The 23,580-nt window shown below is 37.7% G+C and overlaps 1 protein-coding gene across 2 annotated transcripts in view; it reads left to right on the top strand.

Annotated features, from left to right (window-relative positions):
* POU6F2 (POU class 6 homeobox 2) overlaps positions 1-23,580 on the top strand; it is a 290,005-nt gene that overhangs the window by 217,637 nt on the left and 48,788 nt on the right. For both annotated transcript variants that reach the window (XM_068156860.1, XM_068156859.1), the window contains exon 6: positions 11,974-12,120. In XM_068156860.1, the coding sequence (XP_068012961.1) occupies positions 11,974-12,120 (147 nt within the window). The remainder of the gene's footprint in view (positions 1-11,973; positions 12,121-23,580) is intronic.

The following is a 23,580-nucleotide window of genomic DNA, read 5'->3' as shown; positions in this document are numbered from 1 at the left end:
TTTCAGCAACAGAAACCTGCAGGCAGGTTAAAATCCTCTTAGTTTCACCTCAAAGAGACAGATAAGGATGCTGACTTGCAGAAAACCTGGCGAACAGGTCTTAAAGGGGGCCTATATGAAAAATGGGGAAGGACTCTACTAGGGAGTGTAGTTACAGTTTAAAACTGATTTAGACTTAGATCAGATATTAGCAATAAACTCTCTACTGCGAAGGTGGTGAGACACTGGAGCAGTTTGTCATTAGAAGTTGTGGATGCCCCTTCTCTTGAAGTGTTCAAGCCTAGGTTGGATGGGGCTTTGAGCAACCTGGTCTGGTGAAAGGCGTCTATGCCCATGTTTATGTAATAATGAAAGTGACAGAGTTCTGCCTTAATTGCTCTCAGGCTGTATTCATCACAACTTCTACCTTGTTTGAGATGCTTTAGAACATCAGCATTGTCTGTATGGATTGCCTGCAAAAGCATTTTTTACCCTTGGCTTACAGTTTTTACCAATAGAATTACCAGTAGCAACCAGTAGTACCAGTGGGTACCAGTTCAAAGAGGTCTGCAGACTGCACCCTTTCCAAAGGTCTATTCTGGCAAATACTTAGGAACACACATATTGTTCCTCCCACCCAAAAATGGATGAGATTAGGAAAAGGCAAGCAAGAATGATTTCATTGAAATGAAGTATTTCTACTCAATTTATAAAACACCCGTCTGTGAGGGTGATCCATTTTGTATTTCCATTCAAGAAATCATTTTGCTCTGAACTAAATGTTTCATGTGATTTAAAATTTATTTCTTCTCCTTTTTTTTTTCCCCCCCTCTGGTCTGTCTGAACTGTGGGTTTTGGTTTTGGTTTTTTTGTGGGTTTTTTCCTTTTTTTTTTTTTTTTGAGGGGTGAGTAGGGTGTTTCAAGGGAATTTTTCAGTCTGGAAACAGAAAGATCCATTAGTTTCACAGCTGTAGGTGTAAATGCTTTGACTTCTGACTTCAACGGATAGCTTCTCTAGTTTGCAGTGCCATAAATGAAATTTTTTTTAAAATCAGACCTTAGGTGAGACTATTTGATTTCAATAAACTGTCACTGTAATTAGCTACCTCTAGTAGTTCAAATTAGGGTATCCTTTCCCCCTTATTGTAGATTTGAAGCCCATAAGAAATCAAAGGGCTGATTGTGACAGTAGTTATCTCTGTTTTAAACTCTGCTGACCTCATTAAATCTACACCAGATTGATATTCTGGTGGAGAAGAATCAGAATCAGACCAAGAACTTGGAACTTATGTTATTTTTAGCACCAAAAAATCCCCTGTTTTGTAAAGCACAAGAATTGCCACAGGGCCCATAAATATTTTGTGAATCTGGTCAACAGATAAAAGCAGAAAATACTTAGAACATGAAGAAATTCATCTGTCTATTGACAGTGTCTTATGGAAGAACAAGAGTCTAGGTACAACAAGGTAATAATGAATTTAATGAAAATCTACAGACATTCAAGTTGTAAGCTGAGCTGCTGTTGAAAAAGATAGTACACATTTTTGCCCATATAGCAGAATTTCTTGGCTGAATGTCTATGAGTAGATTTCCATTGATAATAAATATGGAGGAAATTATTTATCGTACATGATAATTAGACTTTCCCAAGGCTATGTATTCAGCTAGTTACAGATACTGAATAATAACACAGGCATTATTTCTGACATTCTGCCTACACACACAAAAAGGAAAAAAAAAAAAAGGAGGATGATAGGAGCTAAACCTTGCCATAACTTGTTTGTTTGTTTAAAATATATTAATATCAGCATAGGGGTAAATGAATTAATATTTACATGTGGTTTTATGTAATGACACATAGCATGGAGTATAAATCATACCTCATCTCTACCTGTGAAGTAGAAGAGAACACAACAAAACAAACTGTCTGGAGTTTACCCAGGACTTCATTAAGATTTGCATGCAGGCTAACTTTAAGCAAGATCTCAACCTTAGGTTTTAACCAGTTTCAAATTGATCCTTGCAGGGGAAAAAAAAAAATCTTCAGTTTATACTTGCAGTCATCACTCACATTCAGCTAACAGCAGTTCTTCTGTTACCTCAAGCAATATGGAGCTATACTTCTGTTATAAGAGGATCTCGATTTCATATACCCTCTTGCCATCAATTTATAGTGCCTAGCACAGTGGCAATTGCAAAGACCTCAGAAACAATACATTCCTAGCCTGTATGTTTTTAATTATATTTCCAAGCATCATTTGCTGTTGGCAACTTGACGTTATTTTGATTTTGCTGAGGTGAAATATATGAGTTTCAAATACAGCTTTGAAATTGATTAGGAATTAATATGGCAGCATTACAGACATAGTAGATTTACTGATGCTTTTGCAGCTCTGTGTGAACTCCCCTAAGGAAAACCTATTGTGACCAGATCCAGAGTGATATGAGCAAAGTAGCTGAGACTGGAGATAAGAGATCAGAGAAAAAGGAATCAAATAGGTAAAACCAGAAGGAGAGTCTGTCATGGACAAAAAAATTTATATCCATCTACCAAAGAAACCCAAAGAAGAGTCGCAGGAAAGCTGGGATATGGCTGAATTGTGAATAACTTAATCAAGTTTTCAAGGCAATCAGTAAATTTATTATTTTTTTTAATGTAAAAAAAAAAAAAAAAAAAAAAAAAGAAAGTAAATACCCTGTGCACTTCTCAGAAGAGCATTAACAAAACCAAACCTGGAATCACTTAGCTGATGTTGTTCACAGTCCAGCCCCACGCAGCAGGAGTAAGCACACTCTGGAAGTGCTGCTTCTGGGACAGGACTTGCTAGTGCTCCTTTTTGTGGGAGCATTTCTCACTGACACCAGAGGAGATGGGAGTGCCTGGGAGGAGAGAGTCTTGTCTGGAAATGTTAGTAGCTGCATTACACTGTTAACCCTTCTGGCTTTTCTCTTCTGTAGGAGCTGCATTGAGGGCACAGCTTTTGTCATGCTAAATACACAGTTGTTATCAGTTTACATGTAGCTTTATGTACAGAGCAGGACTGGTGGTGAAGAGAACAGTGGATGTGTGCATGTATAAACAGTGACTATGAAGTGCTATAGTCAGTTCTGTGTTAGCTAGTGGCTTCTTACATGTATGAAACCAGATTAAGCCTTCCAAGGGTGAATGTGGCAGCAGGTTGCTACCATGTGAGATGCAATATGCTCACATAGTGCTGGTGTAAGGAGGGGCAGTGTAGGCTCCCAAGTGTTCATTGTTCTATCTTTAGAAAAGGAGTCATAGCAGTAACCATGCCATTGACATACAGACAGTAAACAGCTGAACAAAATCACATTCCCAGCCCATCACTGGGCACTCAGAACTGTGCTGAAGTGATTAAATAGCACCCCAAGGAAAATGTTAGCAGTATCCTGATTAGGGACCTCCAGCATGTTTTTGCATTTCCTCTACTTTCACAGAGACTCTCACTCAAGTTTCCTGTTTTAGTAGCTATCACTCACCCCTTATATTTAATTAAAAATGCAGTTTGGGCTTTAAGGTTTTCAAACTAAATTAATCCTTCAACTTTATTCACACTTCTCAAATCTCATTTTGTATACTGAGATTTTAGCAAAACTCAAATGGCTAATTAGAAATCAGTGTCTCAACTGATTTGGTATTTCATATGTTCCTCATGAAACCTGGAAAACTGAGAACTTCTCAAACATGAGATATCAACTATGGTGTTCATATCATTTTGTCTTTGGGACAAAATGATGTAACTGTGGGTGATTAAATCCTTCTAGCTTTCTAGACACTTGGATTCAGAACCAGATTTGGATTTTGGACTGCCCTGCATCTTTGTCAGAAATCTTTCCACTCATATTCATCTGTATTGCTCCTCAAATTTGTCTCAGGTTGGTGCACCCAGTAAGGTAGGTTTGGAATTGAAAGCAGTAAAAACAAAAATCTTGCACATAGTCCCATCTTTAGATTTGATATTGTTCACATTCAAGGGAGTGCAACGTCAGCATAAGTACTTAGCTTACATGGAAGCAGACCTAGCTGCCGATGCTGTTACATCACATACAATGAAAATATCTCAATGTATTTCCAGATTCAAAAGTTAGGATCTTTGTAGAGCAGCTGACTCGGAATTTTAAACAAGCCTTATATATGTTCTTGCTCAGCCATGTGTCCCTAAGTATTAAGTAGGATTTATTCTTCAAAGGTTAAAAGAGAAGGTCTGTTCCTAAAAAGACTGATTTTTATTATGAATATTCAAAAAAACAGTTCCAGGCATGAGTGCTAGGATTGCATTTTGTCCTGTAAAATTTTTCCTCAACTACATCATATTATGATGGTGTGACCTCACACTGCATTTCTTATACTTATATATGTAAATGGTCATATTTACATGTGTACACCCCATTCACATATTCAAATTCAAAGTAAATAAATATTTTAGATCAAGGAGATTAATTAGATGTGCCTCATGGTTGACACACTTTCTACAGAGGCTAGATCACTGAGACCCAAGTGCTGGGCTCTTATCCGAGAAGACAGATGGCAATTTCCTTTTGATAAGAGTTCATTTTTTTAGCAGCAAGGGAGCCCTGAAGTAACCATTTTTCTTGTGGGGAAAGCATCTTTCAGAAGCCAGATAAATCATTCTAAAATAGACAAACACAGGAACTGAGGAACTAATCAACCTGAAATGAGTGGAGTTGCAGCCCCTTTCAGAAAGTTTAGGAGATGTCTTTTGCTTTCATTCTTGCCACACACAGGAACTACTCAGAAAACTAGAGAATTCAGATAGTTTTTTTCAGTACTCTTTCCTCCTTTATGGGCACCAATACAATTTATGAGGTAGTTTATTTACAGTGTGTTTGCATCATGCATAAAATAAACATTTCTAGATATTTTAGAGATCAGAAACACAGAAGCTACATAAGCAGAGTAAACCAAGACTGCTCTGTTTAATTAAAATCTGGAGCAGCATGTGGCAGTTTATATGGATCTGGAACATTTCATACTTGTAAGTTAAAAAGGTGGACAGCCAGGAGCTAACAGAACTAGAGACTGCAAGCAGTTCTTGGGTACTGATCTGCTGCTAAAACTACAAATCAGCTACTCCTTGTAGTTATTTATATTTAAATATACTAAATATATTCACTCTTCCTTTTGGTAAACAGCCTCAGATACACTGACAACTTGAATTTAGTTTATCATGTAGTTTATCTGTTCCAAATAGGAACGCTTTCCTCTAGTTTCTTTTCTCTCTTTTTCACCTGTCACTAATAGAGCAGTAACAAAAATGGCAAAGGTGCTTTCCACTCACTCCTTGCCTGTCTCCTAATGCGTTCTTCTTTACTCATGTCTCAAGTAGTTTGGTCCTGGAAAGCTGGGAATGATATCTGCTCTTTATTTGTTTTGTCATGGATATATTAAAAATACACTATTTTTATTTTGTTAATTGTTATTGGCTTTTTAGGCTGGTTCCAATGTGACCAGCAGCACCTTGCTTACAAAGACATTGTGAGAAATTTTGTGCATCCTCCTCTATCCATGTCATATCAAGGCATACACAAGCAGTGCATGCTTCCCATCACCTCAGGTCACGTCACTTTGCATCAAATCAAGTCACGTCACATCAGTGATACCACTATCAGTACTTATTCCTGACAGAAAATTCAGCATAGATTTAGACAGCAAATAGCTCAGCCACAATAAATGCATATAATGAGCAGATTAAGTATCTGTGAGAACCAGATATTTTAAGCATCCCTGGCAAGTTGGTGCTTTCAGATATTCCAATGCCCTTGTCTCTACACTGTATTCTGCACATAATTTCTGATATATGTGTATATACTGAAATGTCTCTGAGCAGCCTGTTTGGGACTCTTACCATCTACAACCATTTGCAAACACAGATCTGTGCAGTTTTGAAATAACCAAACATTATTGCATGGGTCGACAATGTAACTGCATTGTATGGTTTATAGGTTGGTCATAGCTGAGCAGTGTATGAGAAACAAATGTTGACAGATAATTATTTTTTTTTCATAATTTGGGAATTGCTTCAAACGTTTGTCTGCTCAGGCATGCCTTCAAAGAGTTATGCATGATTAGGCTCTGTGACAGCCATTTTATTAGACATTTTACCTTGTTGTTCATTTATAGAAGTTAAATGTTGTAATTATCCTATAAAAAGAAGAGAGGGGAGGGTCAAAAAAGAAAAAACTCCACAACAAAAAAACCCTCTAACTGATAGCTAAACCAAGTGGGGTTTCCAGAATGTTTAATCATAGTACCTTTTGGAATAATATCACCTTCTTTTATTTTATGTTGCCTCTGTATTCTCTTTTGTCCTTCTTGGGACCTGCACATTCACAAATTTCTTGAAAATCTGACTTATTTTTGCTTAAGACTCTAAATATAAAATAAATCAGCAGAGCTCAAGCACCCACAGTTGGAAAACTTGGCTGTAAAATTCTATGTAAATGCTAAGTGGCTTTCTTGTTGTTGCTAAACAGTATTTGGCACTCTTGGCTGTGATATCTAGGTTTTAAATTGAGATTAAGGATTAAGTTGAATCTGTCTTTCCAGCATCTTTTTTTTAATTCCTTCAGGATTTTTGAGATTCAACATAGGCCCAGGGAGCTCTCAACTGGTTCAACATACATGTGCATATTGAAGACCATAGGAATATAAGCATTAATACTATGTAAAGAATTTGCCAGAAGAGCTACTAGGGACTTTGAAGGAAAATTAGCTTCTTCATCAATTCATTCATGCTGAGAAACCAGGCATGTGAGTTTCTAGACTGGAATGCTCTGTTTCTATGACTTCAAGGTGTTGAAGGCACTTGAATGTTGTTATTGTTAGATATAACCTACAGTTACTGGAATGGGATGGTGTGGTGGGTTAGCTTTTACCCGTTCATTCACTGCCTCAGTAGGATGAGGGAGAAAACAGGATGAGAAAGCTCATGGGTCAAGATTGCTTACCCATCACTGTTGTGGGAAAACAGACTCAACTTGGGTGTAATTAACGTTAATTTATTGTCAATTAACATAGATCAAGGTAGTGAGAAACAAAAAGACAAACATTAAACAACTTTCCTTCCCCCTCTCCCACACCTAACTTCATTCACTCAATCCCAGATCTTCTATCCACCCTCAGTGGTGCAGGGGCCATGAGGGGCTACTGTCTGTAACAGTTCCTCTCTGCTCCTCCTTCCTCGTCACACTTTTCCACCACTCTGGAGTGGGCTCTCCATTGATCACAGTTACCAGGAAATGCCCATCTTCTACAGGGAGGGGTCCTCTGAGAGCTACAGTGGGGATACCTGTTCTGCTGAGGCACACCTCCTCATTGTTTCTCTGATCGTGATGTTCCCGTTGCTATGTTCACTTTTTTTTTACCCTCCTTCTCTGAAGCTTCCACACTACCAAAACTTTGCCATTTATGCATCCAATGCAGATACAATGCTTGATCATGGTAATGAACAAGGCACCAGAATATTCTCAGAGGCCTGTGCCCATTTTGAAAGTTTTTTTCCATTAAGGCAAAGTGACTACTACCCAGAATCTGTCTAATCAGCTGTTGGGAAAAAAAAGATATAAAACCACAAAACACTAATTGATATTCCTTTCTCTGATCATTTTCACATAGTCTGGATAGAAAAATAAGATGTGTTTCTGATTGAGCATTATTGCTGAATTATTCTCAAATTTTAGAGTTGTTATCTAAATCAAAGGGTGTTTCTGTTTTCCCTTGAAAAGTGATGGTTAGACATGCTCTCAGTAGCTGATCTAGTAGTGTGATGCTCCCTACAGAAAGGATTGTCTGAGAACATAAGAGACTGAGGATTTGTTGGTCCCTAATCGAATATACTGCTTTTCTACACTAATTTAATCTCTAGGAGATATCTAGAAATGTGATTTTTTAAAACAACCTTCCTGAAAAACACCAATACTATTTTGTAAAATTAAGTTATGCCTGCTGTTATTCCACAATATGCCTCTGCTCTCCATTGCTGCATTCAGACCTCCACTCTTAGCCTCTCCCACAAGTCCTTTAGAAAGAACACAAGGCCTAACTTTATTCTTGTACTGAGACTAGATAAAGTGACCTTACCTTTCACCTTACAGGTCCATTTTTTCATATTATGCTCTGGCATCCTGAAATGCCTTGGCTTTCCATCAGTCAAACCGTTTGTTTTTTTCCTTTATATTTGTTGAATGAGTCATACTGTAATGAATAAACCTGGCTCTTTGATTTCCAGACCTGGGCAATGAAGGTTAAGTAAGATATGCCCTTTATAGAGAAAAGTAGAATTACTGTGTAGGCTATCAAATCCCACCCTGTATTCCACAATACACGAGTGCTTGTTCAGTTTCTCACAGCAAGTTCACTGAGACACTAAGGTAGCTTTGGTAAAAAAGAGAGGAAGAAGGTCTTCTTCCAGAAGAAGTATATGCAGCTCACAGGAAAGCTGCTTGCAGCATTGATTCTGCCACTCCTCTCTTGAATTATTATTTTTAAGAGTGTTTCCTAACCCTAGAAACTTAACAAGTCAGAGGTTTTAGTTGTTGTAAGTAGTGCCTCTTTCATCCTCCATGACTTTACCAGTTAGCTTTATTTGTGTGAGTTCTGCTTGCTGCAGTGGAATGGCTTTACATGGAGTTAAAAGAGAACAACTTCTGTATTATTTGCCTTTAGAAGTTCAGTCAGAACAATGTACTGAAGGTACTCAGTTATTACAAAATTCTTCCTCATAAAGTTTGCTTCCCCATATAATCATGTCATTAGTGGAAGCAACCTTTAGAGGGCTGGCCTGTCACTTTAAACTAAGATCGCTATTACCTGGTGTTATGGCTGGTGCTTTGAGAGGGAGCAGAAATTTGGGCACTGGAATTGACTGCTCCAAGTGTGTCAGTCTTCCAAATTAAATCATTATTTATATGCAGAAACAAAATGTGAAGATCCCTTTCATAATACATTTCTATTACTTCCAATAAGTGTTCTCAGGGATCTGACCTGCACTGAGAAATGGGTTAAACCTCTCAAGTCACAGATTATATTTTTTAAATAAAAGCAAGATGTAATAATGTGATAGGAGTTACCTTGGTGTCTGGACATAATGAAATGAGTTGTTTTTTTCTTCATCCTCTGTTTGCACACAATATAAAAGGGATCCGTTGAACAGAGTGTAACTCGCAGTCAACAGCTTCTCAAAGCACTCAAAAGAAAAATGCATCTTCTTATTTTCAATCAAACTTATGAATAGCTGGGGATGTTTTTATATGCGCTTCGAAGTCTCTTACCCTATGAGTTGGCCCATTCACTGTGATTTTTCCTGGAACATGGTACTACCCAGGGTACCTATGCATATCATAGCCTCTGCCATCATTTTTAATAAGTAGCTTATCTCTGTGATGCATTTTAAAGCAATCCTGAGTGTCTCCAGGGTTTGTTGTAATTAAATTTTATTGTTGTATTTGAAAATAGTACCGTTTTTGAAGACTGGAGCAAGTAAAATGGAAAGGAGATTGTAGGAAGTGATATTCTGGTTTTTAGAAGTTTTTAACTCTTCACAGTTTCTAGATTCACAAGCTTACTTATGCTTCCCAAGTAACTGTTCCTATAGGCTACTGAAGCCATAAACTATGCAAGGAATGTAGTTTATTACCTGGTATCAGGTAACTGTGCAAAAGATTGCTGTTTATACCTGTAAATCAGATGTTATAGGATCATAGGGGCAGTAATTTGTGGGTTCCTAATAAGATTGCAGACAGGCTTTTCTGAAAGTCTTACACTTTTACTGCTGCCCCTATTTTCATGTGCTTATATCTGCAAGGGCGTTGCTCTAAGGCCCAGTGCTGCCCTTTAAGTACTGTGGAGAAAGACAGCATTTACCAGCTTCTGATCTGGACGATAAAAAAATCTCACTGTTCTGAGTAGTGAGGTGACAAGTTCTTCCCTAGCGTTACTCAGCATGACACTGCCACACTCAGGCACCACCACCCCAGTCACTGAGGAGTGCACACAACCACATTTGGATCACATCTTGTGCAGTCAGTGGAATCATGCTGGCTAAATGCACCCAGGGACTGAGCTTTGCCTTGGTCTTTGTGCTCACCTCCCCTATCTTCACAGCTCATGAGTACTGCTAACCAAGCAGTCATTGCACCTTCCTGACCCCCCCCTCACCCCCCATCCCTTCCCCCTTGTGTTTTATTCCTGCTTGATTGTCTTGCGGTCGGATAGCTCAAACTGGTTTTGGAGACTCATATCACAATTTTTTCCAAATCAAACTATTTCCTCCAACAATGTCATCTTTTCTGTCCAGTATTGCTACTAACCTTTATTTAATTATTTACTTTACAATTTCTAGAGGGATTGGATGTGCCCAAGGTGCCCCTTTAGGCAACACTTTATATCAAGGTTCCATTTATAAATACTTCATGAAGGGCTAATGAATGATTAATCAATGTTTTAATGTATGACCAATCAATTGTTGTAGAATTTGCAACATCCAACAGACAAACAGGTATCTTATAAGCATAGATTATAACTATATCTGACATCTTCTACTGATGAGCTTCTAAACATCCATAACATACACACTACTCATATCTGTAACATGCTTAAAACATCTACTAATCACTGATTAATTTTTTATAACCTATTCTGAAGCCAAGCTTGTCTGAGGATTCTCCCTTACTGGGAGAGTCTGTGACCCTCCATTTCTATAGGATTGATAATTTACTTGTCATCTAAGCACTTAGAACTCCTATTAATTTCAGCTCAAACATTAAGGTTTTCTGAGTTAAATTCAGCATTTTCACCTCAGCCTGAGAAAAAAAAAAAAAAATGTATTTCCTGTCCCCAGACCTTTTTCTCCCTCAAACTTCTGGCTATTTTACTCTGCTAGTGTGTGTTTTTCAAGCTCTGCAAAAATGTGATGATTTGTAGGGAGGAAACCTGCTCTCAAGTACATTTATAGCCTGTTGCACTCTGATTGTTCTCAGGACATCTGTCCCAGCAATGATGACTCCCAGCATTTTAGTTTTAATTTTTTTCAAACGTTCATTTATGTGTGCTTGAATCAAAGTTTGCCCTTTCTCAGAAAAGGATGAGAAAATATAAACTTCATAATAATCAGGTGAAGAAACCATCTCCCAGAGGACATCTGATCCTAACAGAGGAATATATACTTTGTATGTTTGATAAGAGTGTCTCTCTGTGGTGTTCCCAGAATCTCCTAAAGTGAAAATCATGACTGTGCTCTATGTTTAATAAATAGCACCCAGGTAGGACTGAAATGGGTGGGACAACTCATTTTATGAACATTTGTGAGTCTTGTCATTAATCATTTGCAGCTGAAAAGATATAAATTTCTCAGTATCATATTTTGAAAATGAATTTTGAATTTTTAGTCAATTTCTACTGACCAAGATTAAATCCTCTGCTGTGACTTACATAGATGTTGAGATCCATTACTTAATTATACAAATTAAAAGGATCTGCAGGTTCTCCTCATTTCTAGGGTCATTAGTAAAATAGTCTCTGTTCCAAATATCTCCATGTAAATATCCTTTTCAAGTCAAACACTGATCTTTCACTGATTGCTGTTTACAGGAGGATTAGGCTGTGGCTTTAGCACATCTAACCTAACAAACACATCAAGCATAACCCAAAACAAACAAACAAAAAACCCAAAACAAGAAAACAAAACAAAAAACCAAGGGATAATAAAAAGCTTTTTTTAAAGAGATAGAGTTTTATTCTTCACTATTAACATGGAATTTCCTCTGAGTTTTTAAAAACCATTCATTGTCAAAGACACCAAAGCCAAAGAAACAAGAACCTCTGGAACTACTCAAGCTCATGGAGTTGATATTTTTTACCTACATTAGCCCAGTCACTTTTGTGTTACCCAGTTAGCACTCTGTGTTTCTGTGATTATCAGGGGTTTTACCATGATCTTTTCTCTCTTTTTTCAGCTGGTTAATAATCCATTAGCAAGCCAAGCAGCAGCGGCTGCAGCAGCAGCAGCCATGGGCTCAATAGCAAGCTCCCAGGCCTTTGGCAATGCCCTCTCCAGTCTTCAGGGGGTCACAGGTCAACTCGTTACTAATGCACAAGGACAGGTGAGTAGAAGATGAAGCAAACAGTGAATTCTGATGGCAGGCTGATCTTGGGACAAAAATGAGTTCCGCTTGTATGACATCAATTTAAAAGTGCACATATTGAAGATAAATAAATATTGATTTGCCAGACAAGGTAAGAAATGGGAAGTCTGAGAACCGGGAGGAAGTTAGGAGCTGTTCGAAAGTGCTTTCAAGACAGAAAAGGATTAGGGTTTTAGTTTAGTTCAGCCATATGAAAAGATTACAATTGTGCAATAATATGGTATCTTTAAAGTCTAGCACCCCTGTAATTCTTAACAAACATACCAGCTGTCTTCTTCCACTTATACATGCCTAATTACAGATAACTATATTAAAGTGGCACTCTACTACTGAGACTACACTTTTTCGCAAATTGAAGCATTTCTGTATTACTTCACTTCTAGAAAGGTATTAAGTGCTTTACGCAAAGGAACACAACTTAATTTGCAATTAAGTATCTGGGATGGATTAACTGGATGGCTTACTCATTAGCTGAATAAGTAAATTAAGTGATTTGCAATGAACCTGAAAGTCAGCAATGGAAATTTGGGAGAAAGTTTTGCTTTAAATAAAATTTTCAAAATGAAATCTTGAACAATGTTCATGGTGTGTCTAAAAGAGAGTATGTATGTTACATGGGTTTGGGAGCTGTATATTCATTGCAAGCTATTTCAGTTTCGGTCTCAGTAGGGTACAGAAGGATATGCATCTGAATCCATCTGTATAAAAATAATGCTATTGATGCAGCATGCTTAAGTAGCTTTCAGACTGTGGCCACTGTCAGTCTTTATTCTGTTTCCTAGGACTTAAATTAACACTACTACTTGTTTTACATAAAGTCAGTGCAACAAATCTGTCACTATAACTTATGACTAGAGCTGGTAGCTGAGTAATTTGAATGTGATTGTTCTAAATGCTACAAATTAGGCAAACAGTGATACCAAGGCCTAATATCCACACAAGCACTGTGGGTAAACATTTCTTAAAATGATGCAGCTTGGGTGATGTGTGAATCTAAAGTTTGGTTTCTACAGTTTGTTTTCTGAATTTGATTTACTACAGGGGCAGAAACAAACAAACCAACCAACCAAAAAACATGAGGAGCAGAGTTTTTCGTGGTAATTTTCTATCAGCATGTTATTTAGTTGGAGTAAGTGTGGCATTTCTCCTTTTGGCCCATTAAAAAAATAAAAGAAAACACTTTATAGAAGCCCTTCCTCTTCTTCTTCTTTTTCAACATAACACATAAACAAAGATGCATCCTGAGCTTTACTATCACCATCCAAGTCCCAGGAAAAAAAAATGCTGACCTTGTTATATTTACTGGGTGGGTGCAGAATTGTTCCATCACTACCCCGAGGGTTGAACGATGGAGCTTGTCAAAGTGAGGCCTTATCTAATGAATCATCTTATCGCAGGTGCACACCACACATATTAAAGGAGGATTGTATGAACAATGTGCCCTCTACAATAACCTTTCAATGTCTACTTTAACCCTTGTTTCAATCCCTTTTCATCAAAGGATCATTTTATGCAGCCAGCTTTAAATGGAGGCTCTCAAAAGCCTATTAAGATTTCTGGAGGAATGGAGTATTGGTTTGGAAGAAAAGTTGGTTATAATACCTATAACTCATAGTCAGATCAGCTCCAACCTAGAAGCCTGCTTGTTTCTATCTTTGCTCCAGAAATGGTCCACAGTCACCGCTCACATGAGTCACTTGGTACCCAAGATGTTCATTGTAAGAGCTGAAGATACAAACCTGGACTAGTTTTTTGATAGTTTTCCCTTTATGCATTCTCCACAGAAACCATAAGAGAAACATGGCCATTCATTGTGTCTTTAAAAAAAAATACCACTGTGAGGATATCAGTGAATGAAACTATAGATTCCCTCAGGCTGAGTCTTTTTTATTCCACACATAATGTGAAGTCAAATAATTCCACAGGTTGCAGGGAAAGAGAAGAATCTTCCCTATTGTTGGCTAAAATTACAGAATCTATCTATTTGCCTTTCTCTTTTAAATAAGGGCTGTCTTTTTATTACTTGTTTTTATAAATGTGCCTTGGTTTATAATCAGTGCTGCAGACAACGCCACAATATAGATAAATATTGATAATAAGTGTGTAATATAACACCCATTTTTATGGGATTCAGCATAAAACCATTTTGCTTAGAGCACAGTTCTGAAGCTATCTGTCGACAGAACAGAACTATTCAGTGTAATTAAACTACAGTTCAGAAATTAAATAGTATTTCCTGCAAATTAATAAAAGTATAACAACTGAACAAAAACTGAAAGGCATGTTTCATCAACATTTGAAGCATAAGCGAATGCTAATTTAAGATACTTGTTTCTAAATGATGCACTTGAACTCATTAAGGAGTCAAATTTCCATTGCATGTTAAAAACTTGCCTTCCAAAACTGCCCCTTGCAAAGAATCACAAGTGTGACACCCAAAATTTGCTCCTGCAAATATAAGGCTGGATGACTTACGAGGCTGCTTGTATGTGCAATCTTTGTAATTATATGCTGCTTCTGTTATAGAAATTCAGGGCTTGTACAGGTCCATCTGTCTGGCTAAATATATGGTGATCAGTAATCCCTGGGGACATTAAGCTGTAGATCAAATCCAACATCCTATGGCAAATTTAGGGAAACAATCTTTTAAATTACATATGGTGTGGCCTTAATTTCCAGGAGTTCTAGTTCTTACAATCACAATAAAATTAGATTAACAATAATTTCTATATCACGTTTGTTATTAGTTTTAACATTGAATTCACAATTACAGCATGGGGGGGTTTGGGGTTTTTTTATACTTTGGATGGTATTATGAGGCGTAATACCAGAGCTCCTCAAGACTACTGTAGCAAAGAGATCTAACCCATTGGAATAATAAGATTAGATCACCTGATTAATTTCAAATAGTACAGGTAGAGGACTCTAAATCAAATTTTCATTTTCAGAGGCATATTATGAAGAGCTATTGGCCCATGTAACATGGTTTACGTTCTGTTTGCCCTCAGCACTTTCCAGGAAGCGTTTGCAGGACTAGGCTTTCATATCTTAAATTTAAGAGCCAGGGGAGCACTATTGTTAGATTCCACACTCCCAGCAGATACACTGATTTCAGAGGGAAGCTGTCCACCCGCTCAACTTCATCCTGCACTCATAGTAGGATCCTGGTGCTATTGCTGCACTTGAATTCTTTAGAGATGTAACAACCACATATTTCTCTTTTTTCACCCTGTTATTGCAAATAACAGAAAATACTAAAAGTTTTGAGTGGGTTTTGCTGTGCCTATTAAGTACAAGACATCTGTATTTTGGCTGTCCCTTTAACCTTTGTGAGGTGATAAATCACAAAATTATGGAACCAAGGCTGATGCTTCTGGTTTCCTTAAGAGCTTCCTTCAAGCCATCTTCCTGCTTTGGAAAAACCATAGTGCTTACTTGTTACTGGTTGCATTCACAGAAGTCTCCTTATCAGGATCAAATATATTTTAACTACAGGTTAGTTCAGTTCCTTTTCTTGAAAAGGTGAGTGTTTTCTAATAGGAGAAAAATGCACCCTAATTCATCAATTGCAAAGTAGCATCTTACTATAAAGAGTGAAAAAAAATTCATTTTGAAATTGTGATATGCATTAATTTGCATTATGAAATCATGACAAAGGAGTGCAGTAGATTCTTTTTATCATTAGGTAATAGAAAAACTTAAATGTGATGTAATTGTACCATGCATACTTTAATCAAACAGTGAATTTAATTGGGGTGGCATCAATGTAATCTAAGACTGCCCTTCAAGGAACTCAGGCTTTGTTGTGCCCACTCCTCATTCTTTAGATGTGAAAGCCTTCTGTATATGAAAAACGTGGAGCACAGCTCCACCCTGGCAATTAACATAAAAAATAAGTAATTTTTGAGAGTTGTAGTCCACAAGTAGCTCAGGAAACTAGAAAGAGAGAAAGGCATTGTTGATCCAATTAGATAATAGGAATACTTTGGTTCTCATTATTCTGATGAGAGGGTACACGTTTGCTCTTTGAGCTTCTTGATGGTAAATGGTGCTAATGAGGCCTGATGGATTCCCTGCTCCTAACAAGCCTCTCAGCAGTGCAAGTGATTACAATGGAGATAGATTTGATGGGATGCGCTCCCTTTTGTAGTGTCTCAGCTGCTGACACTCTGCGACATAATCAGGTCACAGAGCCGGTCACAGCCATCAGCAAAAGCCATAGCTCTATCCCTCATTATTAAAGTGCATTATTCAGTTCCAGGCCTTCACAATACTGCCAAGGGCCTTTTCTTCTTCTTCTTCTTCTTTTTTTTTTTTTTTATATTTTGTTAAGCATCAGTTCTCAAATACAAGAGTTAATAAAATCATCAGCTAAAGAACTAGTAAATTACAGAAATGGAAATAAAGCACTCCCTTTCAAATTCGTTGAAGGATCACAATTAAATAAGCAGGGACTTTCTCATCACCACACACTGCACAGTACAATGTAATATGTCATGTGCAATAAAAACAGGGAATAGAGTTTTAAAGAAACAGCTCTGTCCTCATTGTGGATTGGCTCGGAAAGTACCAAAGGATCTTTCAATCCAAAGGAAATTTCCATCTTCCCAAATGTTACATGTGCACATGTAGGTACTGTTATCATCACCATTTGCTGTGACTACTTTTTTCTAAAGTAGTAAGGATCACTACTTAGAATTAATTCTAAGCGTAGCAGCCGTCTTGTCTTAAAGTGGCCAAGGCCACAATCTAGAAAATACATGATAGGCCACAGTGCTTTGAACTACTCTAATCCCATAGACAAGGCCATTTTCTTCTTTTGGAGGGTGAGCTAATTACAAAAATGGTGTGGAAAAAGGTGATTGTAGCATTTTTTTTCTATTCCAATTATGTTCAGCTAAGGCTATCTGGCCTTCAAAAGAAAATACATTATTAAATGCCATTTAGTCAAAGAGGTGAGGCAAAACTGTGTGGATAGCCCCCATTGTTTATTTATTTATAAGCTTCTCATTTTGGTTTCATTTCAGCTGATTATTAGATTTCAGATAAATATAAATAAGATATTCTAATATGAAATGTATGCCTTTACAGGGATTTACTCTCTTTCTGTTAAATCACTGAAGCACATGTTCAGTGACAATGGTGTCATTTCTTGTAGAGCTACAACTGAAGGGACTAACACACTGCACTTTTTTGGCTATTCCTCTTATTCAGCTCTCTAGTTGTTCCTCCTTTTTCTTGCTGGTAGAGTATGTTATAATGATCAAATCAGTATGCAAACTTGCTTAGAAAGCTTCCTGTTACCTTGAACCACAGATACAAGAATCTTTTGGCAGCTACAGTTCAAAGTACAAAGTTGCATTGTCAAATTAGCAGCCATCTCTGAGAAAATACATAGAAACTGGCATATGACCTGAGGTTTTTTCACATTACCCAACAAAATTGACAGCTATCAATAGGAATGCAATGTGGGCCTCCTTATGGGACTGAAAAGGGGGATGTTAGTTTTTTGTTGGATGTTTGGGTATTATTTTTTTTAACTCTTCCAGAAGTTCTAGGAGGCCTAAAGCCATGTAATGTGCAACACTTCTCAAAGTCCTGAATGTAATTCACCCTGTTCTCCAGGTGTGCAATGTCCATTACGCTTTTCTCTTAACAATTGTTAGTGTTGCTACACCTCTTTTGGCTATGCAGTTCTAATACACACTGACACTGATGTTTTACCCCTCACAACCCCTAGCAGTTTTCACAAAAATCTAAACAATGATTGTTTAAATAGTGGCTGCTAACAGTGTCTTCCCAGGATTAGGACTGACAGAAATCTAAGTTGGTGGTACCAGAATGGTATATATTAAGGAAATTTCATGACAAGCCTGGGATAATAAAAGAGGCACATTTTGACGGGGAGGCTAGAGGGAGGGACTCTAATACTTAAATAGTACTAGCATTTGAGAACATTCCTTGGAAAATCCTTTACTGGGAAAATCTGTGTTTGACAGACTTTCATATTACTGATTGAATTTCTGATGGGTGGAGTCTGACTCTCCATTTCCCCCTCAAAGTTTCACTGGGCTTGAATACATGTAGTTCTGCTGTCTGCAAGAAAGAAAAGGGTACATATTATGAGGAAAGGTCTGTTATGAGGGAAGATTTTTTTTTCTGATCATGTCCTCTCCCCACAGCTAAACATCATGGAGGCTATTTGTTTAATTACCTCCCATGTGAATCTGAATCAAAGACAAATAATTTTTTTAACACGCTTTTGCTGACTATATCTTTATTTTACTGAACCATTTATCTAACCTTGATTTTCATCACAGTGGCATAAATGTGAAAACATGTAGACCAAACTCTCAGGTCATGCAAATTGATAGTTTCATTGAAATGGACAGGGACAGAGAGTGAGGTTTGTCCATTTTAGACAGTGATCACTGATAAGTTTTAGATATCTACAATTGTGAATAACTGAAATCTATATCCACATCTTCTATAGAATGATGTTTAGAAGTGAAGTTTAGAACAGTTACCACCTGCAATGTGTAAAACGTTTATATTTGATTAGCCCTTCATAAAAAGAAGTTCAGAACACTGTGGTGCCACCATATTTAACAGAGGGAATATAGTTTTCTCACAGGATTAAAAAAAAAGGGGTAGGGTGAAAGAGATTCAGAGATTAGCTATCCAAAGAACCAACCACTGCAAAGATGTTGCAAGAAACCAGTATGACCAACTCACAACCTGTTTGGAAAAAGAGGCCAGCTTTAAAATAGGAGCACCACTACTCTCCTCCAAATCTCCAAGAAAATGAGTGGTGGCAGGACGAGTTTGGACTAGCTGATGAAGTAAAGCAAAACCTCTAATGCAGGAGACTCTAATATTCCCAAAAAAGCTACGAAGAGCTGATACATTAAATAATACTTGTTGCAGCTCACAACTACAAGGGGGACACCATTATTTAAGAAGTGTTTTCCTTACTGGAAAACACATATTGGAGCCACACTGGATCACAACTGATCTCCAAACAGAATTACCAAGAAAGGGATAATTGTGTATTGAAATGTTTATCGGCTTGAAAAATGATCACATCTATCCAGAAAAGCCACTGAAATTCCTTTCATCTAGTTTGCACCAAATCTTGCTTTAACTATGAATCCTCACACTTCAGATCTGTAGCCTCTTGCCTGGATCTCTGCCCAAGGTATTGTATCAAGGATGTAGGGGTTTTTCAGAGGTATCCAAGTCTTATTTTCAAAAGCAACTTATATACCTGTAAGAACCTGAGTTTCCTTCAATCAGTGTTACGAGTCCTGGCGCTTGAAGGCATGTCTACGTACTGTAATGGAGCATTGCAAGCAAACTCCAAGACACAGTACATTTATATGCCTCAGTGCCACAGCAGCACAGATCCCAAAAGCCAAACTCTTGGTAGTATAGTGGTATGGCTGGACTAATTAATTCTACTTCTCAACAAGGTGACACAGAATCTAGCTCATTAGTTACTAGCTCTGGGGTCTTTGTAGCCCACTGTATTATGTGGAGCAAATATACTTTGAAGAGAGCCTTAAAAGCCTGAAGCTTTTAGGTAGTTTGGAAAATTATATTCACTAATCTAAATTAATTCTTTAAAGTCAGAAGTACAGGACATACCTGTCCTCTTGTCATTGCCTTCTTAATTACTTTTGCATGGAGGAAAAAAATCCACTACTAGTTCAGCTTAACTACCGTTTTCACGAAAGCCAACCAGCGCTACCACTCCTATATCTGTTCATCTTAGCGTTGTGAGGTGGTTATAAGCATGGCAAATTTTCATTGTTATCACCAGTGACATACATCACAGTCAATGAAATCTTTCTGCTCTACGGAGGTTCTTACGCTGCTCTCCTTATCATCATATCTTATCACCTTCCAGTAACACATTAAGAAACATGACTAGTGACTGTCTCAAATTGGTCTTCCTCCCAGGAGAAGCTAGTGGAACGCAGTCACGTATTTGATAAGGACATTTGGTTTTGTTTGTGTTAAGAATTTCATTGTTTCCTTTTAAGGTTTTGATTCATTTGGATTTAAAAACCTGTATCAAGTGGTTTCTTAAGATGCTTATTGTTTGTATTTACATTAGAGAAAGCCAATAATCTACTTAGGTTTTGCAGCAGGCTGTGGTGAAGCCATAGGTGATAAACCCAGGAATGTCCTTTAACTACTGTTGGGATTCATTCCAAGTCCTTGACCTTCTCCTGAAAACACAATTCTGTGCACAGAGAAGGTTTGACCATTATGACTCTGGAAAACTGAATTTGGTAATTATTCAATTTTGTCCAGGAGCATTAAAAAGCAGTATCACAGTATCACCAAGGTTGGAAGAGACCTCAAAGATCGTTAGGTGGCCATTTAGATATTTGGGAACCAGACCAAAATGGAACTTGAAGGCAAAGGCTGAACTTTTCCTAAGTCCATTGAAAATTCTTTAAAATGACACAAGCAAAGCAGTGGACAGAGATGATGTGTGCAGACGGTTCCTAGATATGTGCTTTCTATATTGCTGATATTTCCCAAATGTGTCAGGCTCAGGAGTCCAAGACCACTCCTAATTTGGTGTTTCTCCTTTAGACTGTCCAAAGCTCCTTAGGAGGGAATGCTCTGGATATTGGAATATAAGATGACTGCAGGAAAGCAGAAGAAACAGTGGACCAAATCTGAGACTTTGTTTAGAATGTATTTTATTTTTCCAGACATGTTTCATCATTTCAATCTACTCATCTGAGTAGATTATGGTTATTTGTGTAACATTGTGCATAGTTTCATTTAGCTTCTATCTAATTTATCCTGTAAATAGTAAATGCTTTGTTTCCAGTGTCAGAAATTTACTCTCTGCTCAACTAGCACTGATATTGGGAGGGGAAAAAAATAAATAAAATGAAAAACAATAAGAAGAAGGGTTATTTGGATAAAGCCAGGTCACTCTCTCAAATGAGGAAGTTAGTGTAAAATGCTAACTGTTTGAGATCCTTGACTCACTGGCAGAGAACTGCTGCTGCTTTGGGAAGGTTTGGAATTTCTTAGAGGTCATCTAGAGTCTTCATGAATTAAAGAAGGTCACTGGCTTTCTTGATGCACTGAGGTCTGGATATCTCTATGTAAATATCTTGGAGATACGGGTTAGGATGGGAAATTTGGGACTCTCATGTTTGCAGTGCAGTCAGTGCTTATTTCAAACTCTGAAAGGATGGGGAGCTTAGATGCTTTAGCAATACCTTGTAGAGAGTTTGAAAATTAAAAACATGTCTTCCTTCATCAGTCCTCACATAAAGAGAAGGAGAAAATTGCAGAAACACTTTATGGGCTCTTGATAGTAAGCCAGAAATTGAGCTGTACTTCATACACTGTTCATAGTGATAACCAGCCAGATGCAAAACCATAGCCGTCTGCATGCAGATGCACAAGCTTCCACAGCACACTGAACAGGAGTTGTCCTGCAGGAGGATGGATTCTCTGTCTTCCAGTCTGAATCTAGAGTATTGCAGAGTTATGCAGTGTATTTTCCTGGGTTGATCTGTAAACTGTAGCAGGGAGATTTCAAACAGGAAAAAATGACAGTCCTACCCATGAATGGACACTGTCTTTTGGGAAGTATACCTCAGTTTGTCATTTTTCTTTAGATACTGACAGTGTTAAGCTTCAGCAGGTAGGTATGCAAATGGCCCAGTTATCAAAAAGAAAGAAAGGCCTTTGAAATATCTATGCCAATGTTATTAAATACGTATGATTTTTAAAGTACCTTTTTCACTTAAACTTCCTCCTTTGCACATTAATTAAATATTATCTCTAGGATAAGTATCTCTCATAGAAGATTAATGTGTTATTGTCACATAATAATGGAAGAGAATGACAGAATCTCTTTCCTTAAGCACAAAAAAAAGAATTTATTAATATAAAGAAAACACAGCCCTTGAGCAATTCTGTCTCTGCTTTATAGAGAACCCTTCCCAGTCTCCTCTCATGTCTAGCTTCATGCTAGAGATTCGAGGAAGTAATACATATATCCTGCCAGTTTGAAAATCAATCCACTTTTCAGGAGATAATTTAATATCAAGATGTGATGTACCCAGTATCCAAATATATATTCATTTTAATGTTTGACGCGTCAAATACTCTGACAGAGTCAAGTTTCAAAATAAATGGTTTGTTTTAGAGGTTGGATATGTCATATTAGCATCCACCCAGCAGATAGAGAAATAGATCAGAGAGTGATCAGGACATCAGGAAGACAGTTTAGAGAGATGAGAGAGGCCAGGTATATGTTGTAATGTTAAAAAAAAAAAAGCTAGCTAGTGAGAAAGAAATTGTATAAATAGGTCATTGCAGCCCAACTGGAAAAAACATGTTTAATTTTAACTTGTTAGTCATCATCTCCAGAGGCCTAATCCACTCACTTCATTGCAGGTTGTGCATTAAGCTGAGATATGTCTTGTTTGATAGCACAGCCAGCCAGCCTCACAGTGAAAAGATGATATCAGGCTCATGCAGAGCAATAGCTTTGAGAGGGAATTGCCACTACGTGGAGTCTTAAACATTCCCTCTTTTTTGACTTCTCAACTCTTTTTATTAGCTTTAGTTTGTTGTCACCTGTCCTGGTTTTGGTCTTTTGCTTCATTCCATGAGTGGAATCACAAAACCATGTGGAAGCAAGAGTACAGATGAACAGATACCTGGCGCCAGAAACCCCCAGATATCTAATTCCCTCATTCCTGTTCTTGCCCTCTCTTCACCATTTTCATTTCCTTCCAACAGCTCTTTTCCGCACAGTGTATCTGGAATTCAGTTATTTAAACTCAGGTCTTTAGTCCCGTTTAGGCACGGTACAATACTCCATCAGGCCTCCCATGGCCAATCCAGAAAATTGTTTTTCCTTCTAAGATTTATTGTCATATCCTGCCAAGATTTTGAATCAAGTGAATTTCTACATTTTTTTTTTTCATCTGAATTGCTCCCCACTTACATATGCACATGCCTGCACATACAACCATACACAGCTGAGCACACACTTACCTGAACCTTCCTGCTCATCTCCTCGGGAAAAACAAATACCTACAGGCACCCCAAATTACAAATATTTTACTTGCCTACTTGAGTCACTGGGAACTGTTGGAACTTTATTCTGGTGACAAATTAAATAAACTAGACCTGGTGTTAGAGATGTGCTGTATCCCCCTTTTATCTCAAATCTATCTCTACTATCATCTTAGAACCATTCAGCGATGACTGTACACAGGTCATAGTTGTCTGCAGTCTATCAGTTGGGGAATAAAGCAAGGCCTATATTTTTCTAAGGATTCAGTTTCTCACCAGGATCTAGGTATTAATGACTGACTGCAAAGTGGGACTTAAGGATGCTGTGTGATAACACTCTGTCCTGTCACT

Source organism: Melanerpes formicivorus, unplaced genomic scaffold, assembly GCF_026170545.1.
Source record: "Melanerpes formicivorus ecotype bairdi unplaced genomic scaffold, bMelFor1.0.p_v2 SCAF_35, whole genome shotgun sequence".
Taxonomy (NCBI): domain Eukaryota; kingdom Metazoa; phylum Chordata; class Aves; order Piciformes; family Picidae; genus Melanerpes; species Melanerpes formicivorus.
This window is presented reverse-complemented; position numbering and strand designations above follow the sequence as displayed.